The sequence below is a fragment of the Elephantulus edwardii genome, unplaced genomic scaffold, assembly GCF_000299155.1.
Source record: "Elephantulus edwardii isolate Elephantulus edwardi_28Jun2011 unplaced genomic scaffold, EleEdw1.0 scaffold00049, whole genome shotgun sequence".
Classification (NCBI taxonomy): domain Eukaryota; kingdom Metazoa; phylum Chordata; class Mammalia; order Macroscelidea; family Macroscelididae; genus Elephantulus; species Elephantulus edwardii.
The window spans coordinates 8,019,118-8,033,943 of record NW_006399799.1 but is presented as its reverse complement, the minus strand read 5'-3'; the positions used below and the strand labels follow the sequence as shown (position 1 = coordinate 8,033,943).

At 39.3% G+C, this 14,826-nt stretch overlaps 1 protein-coding gene across 1 annotated transcript in view; it reads left to right on the top strand.

Moving 5' to 3' along the window:
- MEAF6 (MYST/Esa1-associated factor 6) overlaps window positions 1-10,668 on the top strand; it is a 49,241-nt gene extending 38,573 nt beyond the window's left edge. Inside the window, exons 5-7 of the mRNA XM_006886457.1 lie at window positions 5,472-5,664; window positions 9,856-9,889; window positions 10,377-10,668. Coding sequence (XP_006886519.1) covers window positions 5,472-5,664; window positions 9,856-9,889; window positions 10,377-10,385 — 236 coding nt within the window. The 3' untranslated portion in view covers window positions 10,386-10,668. The remainder of the gene's footprint in view (window positions 1-5,471; window positions 5,665-9,855; window positions 9,890-10,376) is intronic.
- The last annotated feature ends 4,158 nt before the right edge of the window (window positions 10,669-14,826 follow it).

Genomic DNA, 14,826 nt, shown 5'->3' with positions numbered 1-14,826 from the left:
GGGGGGGGGGCGGGGGGAGATAAGCAGTCTCCTCCCTTGCGATTAACTGCCTCTGAAAACTCACTGGAAGGTCAGATATGGGTTGGTTCTGACTCTGGTACACAACAAAAACAAGAGTCATGATTGACTCATGGTACATAACAACAGTGGATATAAATAATATTGTACTTTTGACTTACATTTTTATTTCCCTAATGCAAGTCCAGTTGGCCAGCTGGCTGTCCTTCAGATTTCTTGGCACAACTTAGCGAGCACATCCAAGGCAGTGTCTGTTTGTTGAAACATGTCAGCTGGTATGCTGTCAACTCCTGGAGCCTTGTTTTTTGCCAGTTCTTTCAGAGCAACTTGAACTTCCTCCTTCATCACAATAGGCTCTTGCTCATATTATTTCATGAAATTCTTCTCTGTCAGCCAATTCCTTCAGGTACAGTGACTGTGTATACTCCTTCCATCTTTTAATGCTTGGATCATTTAACACTCTGCCCAAAAGCATCCAACTGAATGGAAGAGATCCATATTTGTTCCCATTCCAAAGACAGATGACCCAACAGAGTGCGGAAATTATCAAACAGTATCACTAATATCACATGCAAGCAAGATTCTTCTGAAAATTATCCAGAAACAACTGGAGCAACACGCCAACAGAGAACTGCCAGATGTGCAGGCTGGGTTTAGAAGTCTGTGGTACTAGCGATATTACAGCTAATGTTAGATGAATCGTGACAGAAAGCAGAGTACCAGAAAAATGTCTATCTGTGTTTCATTGACTATGCAAAGGCTTTTTACTGTGTGGATCACAACAAGCTGTGGCTGACTCTGAATATTTGATTGTGCTTATGCGAAACCTATACTTGAACCAAGAGGCAATTGTCAGAACAGAGCAAGGAGACACTGAGTGGTTCAAAATCGGGAAGGTTGTCTGTCAGCAATGTATTCTGTCTCCATACCTTTTCAGTCTGTATGCAGAACAGATCATTTGGGAGGCTGGGCTGTACGAGGAGGAATGTGGCATCAGGATTGGTGGAAGATTCATCAACAGCCTGCGTTATGCAGATGACACAATCCTGCTTGTTGAAACTGAGGAGGACCTGAAGTGCTTGCTGCAGAAGGTTAAGGACTGCAGCCTTCACTATGGATTGAAGCTCAATATTAAGAAAACAAAGATTCTCACCACTAGGCCAATTGGCAGCATCAGTATGAACGGTGACAAGATTGAGATAGTTAACAGTTTTAGTTTACTTGGCTCCATAGTCAACACTCTTGGTACCAGCAGCCAGGAAATCAAGAGATGAATTGCATTGGAAAAGTCAGCTGTTGGGGACCTCTCCAAAGTATTGAAGAGCATCAGCATTAGGCTGGAGTCTAAGGTGCGCCTGATCCGGGCCATAGTCTGCACAATTGTGTGCTATGAGTTGGAGAGCTGGACAGTGACTAGGGATGATAGAAAGATAATTGATGGCTTCGAGATGGGGTGCTGGAGAAGAGTGTTGAATATATTATGAGCTGATAGGAGAACAAACAGGTTGGTCCCCGAGAGGGTGAAGCCTGGCTGATCCTTGGAGTCAAGGATTCTTAAGCTTCCTCTAACATACTTTGGGCATGTTGCACGGAATTACTGGTCCTTGGATAGGGACATCATGTTTGGGAGAGTGGAGGGATGGTGCAGGAAAGGAAGACCCTCGATGAGATGGATCGATTCAGTGATTGGGGTAATGGGAGTGGGTGTGTTGGAGACAGTGAGTTTGGCACAGGATAGACCAGGGTTTTTAGGGCTCACTGTGAGTTGCAAATGACATCCTATAGCAACAACAGTGCAAGCCCAAGCAGCACAATGATTAAGTACTTGACTGCTAACCAAAAGGTAATATTGAAACCACCAGTGGCTCTATGGGAGAAAAACTCAAAAAACTCTAACTCCTTATCATCAAGTCATAACTGACTCATAGCTGACCCTCTCTAGCAGTTAAGGTTTTGAGAGGCTGTAATTCGGATGGAAGGACATTCCCCATCTTTTTCCCTTGGAGCTGCTGGTGAGTTGACCAGTCAGAGAAGTCCAGCTCTTGTGTTAGCTGTGCAAATTCCTTTTGGACTGTAGGAGAAAGATGAGCATTCTCCTTCCATGCAATTTATAGCTTTGGGACCTGCTGGTGGGTCACCTGTGACTGGGAGAAAAGACCTGGTAATTTGCTCCTAGAAAGATTTCAGCCCCAAAATTACTATGGGACATTTTTGCTGTATTCTGTAGGGTTGCTAAGAGAATCAAATTGAAGGTAACAAGAAGCCTTGGAACATTTTCTTTTCTTTGCTTAGTAGCCATGTTTATATTTTCTTTGGAGAATTCTTTTCAAATCCTTTGCCTACTTTATGTTTAATCTTTTTATTATTGTGTGGCAAGTCTTTTAGGTAGCCTGAATATACAACCCTTATCAAATATATGATTTCCAAGTATTTTCCTTCATTCTCTGAGTTGTCATTTTGCTGATAGTATAATTTGTAACAAAAAGTATAATATTTTAATGTAGACCAGTTTAATCTTTATTTTTTACTTTTGCTGTTATTGTAACATATGTAAAACCATTACCTGGTCTAATTGATTTTAAGAGTTTTATCACTTAACATTTAGGTCTGTGTTCCATTTTTAATTTCTGTGTGTGGCGTTAAGAGGGACTCAAACTGCATTCTTTTGGATTTCTAGTTGTCCCAGCACCATTTATGAAAAAACTCTTTACTTTGACCCTTGTTGACAATCAGTTGACCATAATTGTCAGTTGACCACAGTTAGGTGCCATGGAGTTGTGAGTATGGCTTACAGTGACCCTATGAACAACAAATCTGAACTTGCTCCAATCTGTGTCATTCTCATCATCTCTGACATACTTCAGCCCATTGCTGCAGTCACTGGCACTCATCTTGTTGAGGGTCTTCCTTTTGCTGGCCCTTCACCTTCTAAGCATACTGTCTCTTTCCAAAGAATAGCCCCTCTTAACAACATGCCCAACATACGGGAGATGAGATTTTGCCATCCTTGCCTCTGAGAAGCAGCTGGCTGATTTTTCTCCAAAACATAGCTGTTTATTCCTTTGGTAGTCTGTGAGATATTAAATATTTTCCTCCAGCACCACAACTCAAAAGCTTCAGTTCGTCTTCTGTCATCCTTATTCATTGTCCAGCTCTCAGGTGTAGAGTGAGTGACGGACAACAAGATCATGGCCTGAATCAGGTGTATGTTAGTCTTTAAACAGACATGATTTATCCTCAATACTTTGGAGAGGTCCCTGAAAGCCGACTTTCCCAGTGCAGTATGTTTTTTTATTTCTTGACTGCTAGTATCAAATGTATTGCTTATGGATTCCAGTAGGATGAAGTCATTGATAGTATCTGTCTTTTCTTCATCTGTCGTCGCGTTGGTTGCCTGTCGGTCTAGTGGTGAGAATTTTGTTTTCTTGATGTTGAAATGTAATCCGTGTTGAAGGCAAGTGCTTCAAATCCTCTTCACTTTCAGCAAGCAAGATTACATCATCTGTATGATACAGGTTCTTGTTGAGTCTTCCTCTGATCCTGATGCTACATTATTTTTCCTATAGTTCAGCTTCACAAATGATTTGCTTATCAGTAGATCTTCTGTATAACCATTTTTGGATCTCATATTCTAGAATAGATTCTATTCCATTGATTGATCTGAGTTTATCCTGCACAGTTTATACTGTTTATACGGCACAGATTTGATTGTCATCATTTTTTAGAAAATTCTGAAATGCTTTTGTGCATTTCACATGAAATCAATTTTCCTAAACATGAAGATTGGTCATTTTACTTTTATTTTTTTCTGAAAACCCCTGGAAGGTAATTTCTGAGTCAGTTTTGAGATGGTGATGAAGGTAGTAAAAGTGTACTTTTCTACCTTCATAACCCTAGAGCTCCCCCTTCTGTTGCTGTTTTGAAGTGCACAAAACTACTTTTCAGGGCTTCTGAGACCTCCCTATTTTATATCTTCTTTCTTTTGTGAGAAGTTTTCCTTTATTTCGCTCTTCATGTGCTGCTAAATTTGGGCTTTCTTCACAGAATTTTTTTAAAACTAAGATAGAAAAAGAAGATGTCTGGTCCTTTTATGCACATAATTCTTTTTGATAATTCTTAGAAACAGGTAATGAACATATTTAGGAACCTTCAGTGGCTCAGTAAGGTAAAAGAAAAGCTTCCAATCTTTCAAAAGTTTCAGAAATTTTAGAGAGAAAAAAATGCATGTACTGAAATACATGTAATTATGTTACTTAAATAAATGGATTTATACCAGATTTTTTCCCCCTTTAATATATTGACCAAGGACGATAGAAGGAGAATTGATGCCTTTGAGCTGTGGTGCTGGAGAAGAGTATTGAGAGTACCATGGACTACTAGGAACAAACAGATTCATCCTGGAAAGGGTTAAACCGGGTGGCTCTTTGGAGGCAAGGATTCTGAGGCTCCGTCTAACCTACTTTGGACATGTTGTGAGGAGGGACCGGTCTTTGGAGAGGGACATCATGCTTGGGAGGGTGGAGGGACAGTGCAGGAGGGGAAGGCTCTCTATGAGGTGGATTGATTCAGTGACTGGGATAATTGGGATGGGAGTGTCAGAGACAGTGTGATTGGCACAGGACAGAGCAGAGTTTAGGGCTGTTGTACATAGGGTCGGGTCGCTATGAGCGCAAACGACTTGACGGCACACAACAACAACAACAAAATATTTAATTAGCCAAGAGGTATTTTAAAATTGAAACTGTATGCCAATTAATTTATATTGTTAATTCTTTTAAAAAAATTTTTTAGGGCTTCTCAGAGTAATTCAGCACTCTTCTCCCCCCTGGGCCTCTGTTTGTTTTTTTTTTTTTTTGGTAGAAGATGAGCTACTTATATGTTTGGGGTAGGGCAGAGCCAGCTACGGGCTGGTTCCCACCTTTCACTTCCTGGAAATGTAGTGTTTTAATTGTGATCATCAATCCATTAGTGTGTTTTATGTGTAAATAAAGTCTTTATGAAGTGAAAGTTATCTTGGTGGGAGGGCTCCATTTCCTAGCCAGATTTAGACCCCTTGCCTCTGATTACCCTGTTTCAGGTTGCACAGTATCTAGGAACACTGGTCTGAATTAGTGATCAGTTAGAACATACAGTTTTGGAGGATAGAGAATAGTTTTTCCTATGTACTAGTATGCAGAGGAGTCCTACTGGTCCAGTGTTTAAGCCCCTGACTAACAGTTAATCAGAAAGTTGGCAATTTAGACTAGCCTGCACCTCTGTGAAAGAGCTGCTGATCTGCTTCCATAAAGATTGCAGCCTGGAAAAGTCTCCTGGGCCATTCTGCTCTCTCACATGGGGACCTGCAAATCAGAATTGGTGACAATAGCAGTGGTCAAAATATTCCTCTTGCTTGCTGAGCAGATTATCTGAGGAGTCCTGACGATGTTCTCAGGTGCCGTGTTTATTACTTCCAGGGGAACCAGGAAGTGGGACAGAGAGTGATACATCTCCGGACTTCCACAATCAGGAAAATGAACCCAGCCAGGAAGACCCCGAGGATCTAGATGGATCTGTGCAGGGAGTGAAACCTCAGAAGGCTGCATCTGCTACTTCCTCAGGGAGTCATCACAGCAGCCATAAAAAACGAAAGAATAAAAACCGGCACAGGTAAGTGGCAGTCTACCACCCTCAGATGGCCATGGCCACCGCTGTAAAGTGACTTTCCTAGACTCATGCTTCTCAGCCTGGTTACAGAGTTTTTGCTCTCTTGCTAATGGAAAGAATTCCTTTGGTCTGAAAGAACGGGCTGATTTTTCTCTCCACAGGAAGGGTTGATGGGCATCCTTCTCATTCTTTGTAGTTCTCAGGAGGCTTTTATTCTTTAAAACCTTATTTAAGGTGGTGAAAGTGGAATACTTTTAGTTGTGGAGAAGGAGAAATAGAAATGGAATCTATGTAATAGAGTGTGCCACTAAGACTTTTGGAAAGCTGCGAAAGGGGCTAAAGTCTTAGGTATAATCCCAGTCCCTGCCTTCTTGCATTCCCTTGTAGATGGAGAAAATGGATCTGTTACACTTTTTTTAAGTACAGGTTTTTTTGTGATTTCTCTGTGACTTTTTAGTATGCTGACATCAGATACTGGAGAAACAATGTTAAGTCTATAAAATATGAGAGTGCCTTTCTGATTTTTGCATTGTGTAGGAATGACATCTGTGGACATATAGTTCAGGTATCATCAAGAGGATATTTAGCCTACACTATGCTTTGGTTTTGTATGGTAATGGCAGGACCTGTTAACTGCGGTAACTGGAAAGTATAATATAGGTGTAACCAGAAAGACTTCACATAGTGTCTAGAATAAATCATACTCTGGCTCCAACCTTCTAGGAGACATGGAAATCAGTCAGGTACTGGCATTTGTTCCAGTCTTTTTTTTTTTTTTAATTAAATATGCAGTTGGAGGTGGGGCGCTCTGCAAGAAATTGACAGAATTCAGTTAGCTTCTGGGTTAGGAACCTTCATAAACCTGTACAATATTCCTTCCTGCACCCAGGATATGAAAATTGTTACCTTTGAGGGTGTGGCAGTGAGATAATGTAGATAGAATTAACCATATCTCATTTCAATTTCTCAAACATCAACTGATTGATTTTTTTTCTCTTTTTAGGGACTTTTTTCTCCCTTATTGATAATTTTATTATTTAGATTGAATGTTTCCTTCAAATAGTGAACAAAGACTGCTGCATCTTAACATGTTTTACAAACCAAAGTTACCATGCTAATCTCAGAACAGTAGTAAGAGATACTCGTTTTGTTTTGTTATCCTTTCATAGGGCTGTGAGTTAACTATTGTTATAGGGCTGGTGCTACATTGTCACAGATGTAGCATAGAATCACTCTCTTAAAAGAATATATAGTTTTAATTCAAGATAGTTAAATGTCATGTTCTCTATTCCATTACATGTACTCTACTGCCCTTTAAAGATAATTACTCTTTTTCTATTTCAGAGTATCTAGATTAGGAGGGGAAAAAATTCCTACTTTTGGGACTACTTTTTTCCATTGCTGATACTATAAACTAAATAATTGTTGTTTCAGGTAAAACATTGCTTTCATTAATGGCATGATCAGCTGATGACTGATAAAGGGAGTTAGGCCTTAACTTTCTTCTTACAGACTTTTTGGTAAATTTCTATAGGAAAATACTTCTTTCCTTTCTTAGCCTTACGAGATAACTCCTTTCAGAAAAATACCAGGGTTTCTAAAGATTTTTCTTGTCAAGTTACTGCTTTTAAGAATCTTGGGTTCTTGTGGGAAGTAGGATCCTTTTTCCCTGTCCTAGTTTAATATCTGGCTGTTGTGGTCCCTTCAGCTTCAGCACTGCCTTCTCTCCAGAGAAGCCAAGTCCCAGGGGCCACGGTCCCTACCGTGCCCTGTAGACATCTTGGATTCTTGCCTTCTTTAGTCTAGAATTGTGTTTGGCTTAAACCCCTTTCCCAGATTCATGTCTCAGTGGGGCTGACAGATCAGGAGTGGGGGTAGCTCAGGCACTTTGGCTCTTAAGTTTGCACCCACCATGGTATTTGTTTCTTTTTTGGGGTGCCACACTCATGTAGTCAGATAAAGTTAGTAGTAGATTATTGCAGCAAATGTTTGGTCACCCACCATGTGCCAGCCACTATTTGGTGGTGAACAAAGCAAGGTAGAAATAAATGTGATATATTAGTGAAAGAACTAACTTTTGAACTGGCCCTCTTCAAGACTGTGGAAATTAGCATATCATTTGTAGGTTTATAAATGGACCACAGTGAGCTGAGTTCTTACATTGTATATGATAGCCGAACAATAATTAAATTTTAGTGTCTTTAAAGGAAAAGGTTGACAAAGTAACTTCCAGCTACTCTTACAGGTTTTTATTATTACACAAGATCCTAGAATTCTTCCATGTTGTTTGTGATTTGATACACTGAGTACAATCTATTTTGACTTAGAGAACAAAGTTAAGTTAGACCAAAAGAGAAATATTTGCTAATTCCTGCCTTGTATACTTACTGAATATACTTACCCAAATGTCTTAAGTGAAACTGTTATATAAGGTCAGTTGACATTTATTAGGCTTTCTGAGTTAGTCAAGGAAACATTGGCTGGGAGGAAAATGCAGCCATTTCCGTTTTGTTTTATCACCTATCTAGAGTCTGGGAGGCCTTGGAGCTAAGGAGCTGGTGTCATGCTTTGGAGGTCTGCCTAGACCACCGTCTGCTAGTAACCTTAGCCCACAGTGACCTCCTTTTGGGTACTACCCTGATCCATCTCTGAGATTAGGGGTGCTTTGTGGATGTCTGCTTTCCTTTGTTTTAATAGGAACTCCGCAGACTCCAATGTACTTCAATTATAGCCTTGACCCAAAAAGAAAACTGCCTTCACCAGGGGTCAGAGCAATTTAGCTCTTCAGTTTCTGGAATGAGGTTCTACCACGGAAGAAGTTATTCCATTGAACTCTTGGTTTCTAGGATGAATACTATAGAAAAGGAGCACCATGTTCCCTGGATACATTTAGAACATATAACTTGACTAAAATGTTGTAAAATGTTTTCTTTTATTCAAAGTTGAGGATGTTCTTGTCATTTTAGTTAAAATTTATTATGCTGAATGTTAGCAGTGTCTTCGGAGTACCTTTCATTGTATGACTAAACCATTCTCTTCTCTGTTTCTTCTAATGATCTAAGTATTTTTTTTAAATTACAATGAAATGTTTTAAAAGTTCTAACTCTAGATTTGAAAGCTAATAAAAAAGACACCAAGTATCTGTAGTTTTCTAATGAAATAACTTTTCCTTTCGTAGTCTGTTCTTCTGATTTGAAATCCATTGAGGAAAGGGGATCTCCTGACCACAAAATCTTTGGTGCTTTGATATTTGAAACTTTATGGCTTAAAATTCATAAAAGCTGGTTTTGTTTCTACAAGTCTTGCTAGGCTAATCAACTAATTTATTCAATTAGTACATTAATTTCTATTGCTTTCTTCCTTTCAAATGCTGCCCCTCAGCCCGTCTGGCATGTTTGATTATGACTTTGAGTAAGTGTGATTTGCATTAGTATTTGTGCTGTGTTGTTTAGTGTGTAGACACCAATATGCCTTTTTGAGACCTTTCTAACCCATAGTTTATCTGTTTAATTGTAGGTATGTATATTAGGTTAGGCTGGGAAGTTTTTTTTAAAAACAGAAAAACGTGATGGAGGTAACATTTTATTTAATAACTTAAGCAAAATTACGTAAACTTCACTTTTATGCATTTTACTTTCTTCTTAAATAGAAAAATCTTTAATTCATATTTAAATTGATTTTCTGGCTTTGCTTCATAAGGAGATTAATAGTTTAAGAGTTTGACATTTTGGAAATATTTAAAAATTGAACTTCATTTAATTTCCTTTGTGTTTCTTGTCAGAAATACAAACTCCTAGTCTCTTTCCTGATCTTAATCACCATGTGTCTCAATAATTATCGGTGATAGAATTACCAGAGCTAACCCATTAATGTAGAGCATGCCCTCTTAATCCGATCTCTTTAACATGTAATTTTGCAATATTTTTTAAAAAGTCTATGACTTTCATAACTGCCGTATATATCTGAGTCATCTCAGTTTGCCTTGTGGCAAGAATATCTGCTCATATTTTTAAACCAATACTTGCTTAATAACATCTGGGTAAACAACTAAATATGGCATAGTCTAATGAAGAATGTGGACTTTGCTTAACCAAATAGTCTTTGTTATAGCTTGTGCCCTATTCAGTAGCTGCCTCCTTAGACATTTTTTCTGTAAATTAAAATGCAAATATCTTTTTATCTTTCCCATCACAGGATTGATCTGAAGTTAAACAAAAAACCACGAGCTGTAAGTATCAGCCAGGCCATTTCAGAGAGGCTGGCAATTTTGTAGATGATTTTAAAAATTCATTTCTGTCTTTAGGACTTGAGTGTATTGAGTCTGGCACATGAGTCTAGTTTTAAAGTCTGGCATGTTCATCTGGACAGACCCTAACTGTTAGGTGTTATTTACTTTTTCTGTTTTGGAGAGAGGAAGAGGTTGTACACAAATTTATTGAAGGGGGAAAAAGTCCCTTTGATTAAATGGTAAATCATAAACACCTTTTTCTGACTGTTGGGCTCAGGTGGTCTGATAAGGGCAGAATTGATTACTTATCCCCATGTGGCTCAGAAGACAGCCCACCTTTAGATGTGAAATACACTATATTTGCAGAAGAACTTTAGCTACAGATCTGTTTCCTAGCAGAGTTGTTTATGAGATCTCCCCCTACTCTCCGGGTTAGAACCAAGGTTCTGCTGTGAGTAAATTGGGACTTTTGTTTTTCTCTCTCTAGGACTATTAGAAGACTCATTAGTACAGAAGCTTCCAGGTTCTAGAGCCCTGCTTCCCTTATCTGACCTCAAAAGATAAACATCTCACCCGAGTGCGTGGCCATCTGCATCTGCTTTCCTGGACCCAGTGCCTGCGACGCAGTTTGTTCTGAAATGTGGTGACAAAAAGTCATTTCTGTAAAACCACATCAGATCATTTACTTTGTGTCATTTTTAGTAACAGCGTTGCAGGAACAACTGTGAATTGGTTCTAATCTCAGCAAGCTGCAAACTGTGCATTTCTTCCTTCTTGGAGTTGGTTCCTCCCTGCAGAGGGGTTGGCATCGACATCATCTGTGACTCTCATCAGAAGTGCTGGCTGGCTTTGTTTTTACACTCAGAATAGAACAATAAGTTGCATTTCAGATGGAGGCTGTAAATATCTGGCATCTTCTTTTTGTTTTATTATTTTTGTATTGTTGTTTTTACCATCTTATTTTTTTTTGGGACTTTTTGTAATGCTTTTGTACAGCTCATACCTTCCTGCTGACATATCTGATCATCTGTTTTTTGAAGTTGCAAATATTCTTAACTGAAAACAATCTGATCTTCCGTACATAAAAAGAGGGAACTTGGCTGTTTTGTCTTTTTACAGGGGGAAGGTATAAAGAGTGTTTATTTAATAATTACCTATCTTCAGTCTTTTTTGAGTCAAAAGCAGTTTGTGTTCAAGAAATAGGAATAGCGGAAAAACATGGCTTTAGATTGCCACTCATTTTAAAATAGGTGTTTTTATTCTTTTGTATAAATAAAATTTCATAAGCTTTGACTTCTCATACATCACTTTAAAATACAAGATTGTTCTTCTGTTTTATTTTTTCATATCATGCCTTTGGGAAATTTCTTAGTCTGTCTTTTCTTTGCTGGTATTTGCCTGCTTGCGTATAGCTCTAAAATACACTAAAGTGTATGGAAAAGCTCAGAATTGCATCACCGGCTGATCTGTACAAATTTGTTATATAGATTGTAACATCCCACAGAGGCCTGTTCCTTACTGGGGTGGTCAGGCTCTGGAGTTTTCGGGGAAATGTTTCATGCCTCTAGTGTTGTGGTGATTTACCTTGGCTGTCCTGTGGAATTTCCAGTAAAACTTAAAAAAAAGAAAAAAAAAATCCCGATGTCTGGGTGCCTCCCAGGAGACTGGCAGGGACATAAGCTAGTTCTTGTGTTTTCTTTCAAAGATTTCCTGGGGTTCTGACAGTGAAGTCAAGTTGAGAGCCACTGCATTAGGGGACTGATTTAAGCTCTGTGTTGTAAATTAGTCTGAGGAATAAATGTAGGGTGTTATCTTCATTTTGACTATAATTAGTCACAGTCCTTTACCTATGTTCATATCTTTGTTAGAGAAAAATATGTTGCATTTGTGATAATACTGATAGAACTCTACATGGCTGGCAGGCCATTGTCAAAACAAGTCTGCCTTGTCAGTTGTGCAAAGTCTTTGATCACTCTTCAGATTTTAAAAAGTGGGCAATTTTTTTTGTTTTGTTTTGGCTCTACTTAGCTGTCTCTTTGGTAGCAGAACTCAGAGTTTTTAGAGAAATAGTACCTTACATTTAGATCATTCTTTTTTCAAAACAGAACATAATAGTGATGGAAACCCGAAGTATTCTGTATCCTCCTTTGTCAGTTTGTCTTCTTTTGAGGGAGAGGGAGGGGAGGGTACCTGCAATTTCCTTAATCCTTGGGGAAAACACAGAGAAAACTTCTTTCTGACTGGTATTTTTGGCATTTGCTAGAAATACAGTAGTAGGACTCTTAAAAAAAAAGATTTCTTATTTAAATATATCTGTGTATGTGCACAAAACTGAGTATATATTCTGCCTTGGCTAGAGACAGGCTGCTTGTCCTGTACTTACTGTCTTTATAAAGTTCAATCATTGATTAGGGGACCTTGCAGTTTTCCTGTGAATTGGCCAGACATCCTGGAAATAGTCAATCCTTGAGGGGCAGTTTAGGATCCCTACGTTGGATAATTTAGAAAACACCCTGGAATTTCTCCCTTCTATGCTTGTGCTAGTTGTAACTTGTCACTTAAAATTACCTGACTCTAAACAGGGATGAGGTAGGTAATCAAGTTTATCACCAGCCAGAAGAACAAATGTGTGAACATGGAAGGAGACGTTACTGTAGGTGCAGTTGCCTTTACAGTGACCTAGAGCATTTGTTGTGGTTTGCTGGGTGACCTGCTTCTTCCCCTCTTAGCTGGTCCTGTCACAGATCACTGGCTGGTACAACTGCTAGGACCACTCCAGAGGTACGTCCTCAGGGCATGCCTTCAGTGAGTTGCTTTGGTTAGTGCAGAACTTAGCTTTATGTCTTAGGGACAGAAAATGAGTTGGTATAAAGAATTATGGCCTGATTGTAAGATGTTTACTCCCGTGAGATGCCATCCCATCCTCCTTTTTTTTTGTTCTCCAGAGGTCCTGAGCAGGGGAGTGGATGGGCTGAAAGGAGCTGTACTGGTTTATTTGATCCAATCTGTGTAACTTTGTTTTCTGTTCTTTAACTTTCTCACCACGATCAGGGCTGTCCTTTGTTCCTTGTGGTAGTTGTAAGACATCTTTTAAAAGCCCTAGAGTGTCTGTGCCTGCCCATTGCTTCATGGAGAGCTTCATGTAGACTCTTCCATGGGACTGAGAAGATTTTATTTTGTTCTAGTTAAACTCAAAATGTAAACACTGTCAGATTCTCAAAATTGAAGGTAAAGAGCAGAAATAACCCACAAAGTGAAAGATAATGCACCTAGCAGGGCCGAAAGGGACTAAAGGGGAGCTTCCTGAAGTTAGATGAGGGTAGTCCCTCGATGGGGTTGGGAGACGATGGGCTTTCAAAGTTGTTGTACTGACCTGACCCTAAACCTGAGGGCCTTTGTGGTGGTTTAAGAAATTAATAAATGTTTAAGTAGGTTAAACAGTATCCCTACAATAGTTTACATCCTTTATAGAAAATCTGATTTTGAAGAGTAGGAAGTGGGTATTAGAATTATTTCAAACTCTAAGCTTGACTCTTGGATGCTGCGGTGATGCTTTTATAGACTATGCCAGGCATCTCATAAAGGAATGAAAACAAGAGTTAAATGACCAAAACTTGAAAGCAGTGAAAAATAGGCTGTTTTGAAATAGCATGTGACTTATTTTTTGCATTAATTTTTACTTGTCTGCTCCTCAGCCTTAATCCAAATTACTGAAGCATAATATTTTGCTTAAAAGTACATGTCTGAAGCCCTCACTCTGGGCACTGTACTGGTTTGGGTGAAGTGGAGAGAGAGAGGGAATGCGCCTTTGTAAACTTAAACCGTGCCTGAGTGGTAGGAATGTGAGAACGGGAAGGAAGGAAGGATTGAAATTCTGATTTTTGCATCTATCCAAATTAGCAGTTTTGTGTTTGAATTTTTCAAAGTGGTAGGCTTTGTTATTTGAAACACAGTTCTCACTTTAATAAAAGGCTTCTATATAATAAATGTGTTCACCAGTTGAATGGGCTGTGTTGGAATTGATGATGGTCCTCACTCCTTAGGGCAGTGAGTGGTCCCAGGGACGAGGGTAAGGTGTGGTGTGCAGGAAGGCCCATGGGGCATAGGACAATAGTACTGGGATTTTGATTTATATTTATTTTCCAGCTTGGACTCTAGCTTCTCATTCTGAATGTGATATGTAATATACATAAATACTGGTTCAGTAATAGATGTACATAATTTATGAATAAAAGAATGAACCACCAAAAAATGGCAGTTACCATGTTTTAACAGCTTTTCTGTACGTTGAAGGTGTGTATTATGTGCCAAGTTTTCACTGTTAGAATGCAAAAATAAACTTTGGAGACCCCTGACCAATACAACCCTCTACGCCTCTACCCCTTCTTGCTCTCTCGTTGTTGTTGTTGTTGTTATTGTTAGGTGCCATTGAGTTGCGTATGACTCATAGTGAACCTGTGAACAAAAGATCTGAACCCTGTTCTGTCCCATGCCATCTTCACACTTCCTGACATACAAGAGCCCACTGCAGGCAGCAGTCACTGTGTCAATCCACTTAGTTGAGGGTCTTCCTCTCCTTCACCGACCCTCCACCCTTCCCATCATCATGTCCTTTTCCAAGGAATAGCCCCTCCTAGCAACGTACGCAAAGCACGTGAGGCGAAGTCTCATCATTCCTGCCTCCAAAGAGCACTCCGGCTGCACCCTCTCCAACACACACGTTTGTTCTCTTAACCATCTATGGGATATTCAGTGCTCTTCTCCAACACCACAGCTCAAAGTTAGCTTATTAATATATATAAGTAACACATGCAAATAGCAAATGGTACTGAAGTATATTCATTACAAAGTCTGTCCCTCAGGTATGCAGTGCCTTTTCTCAAAGGCAACTACTGCCAGTTTTCTTGCATGTCCTTTCAGAAAAGTTCTGTACAAAG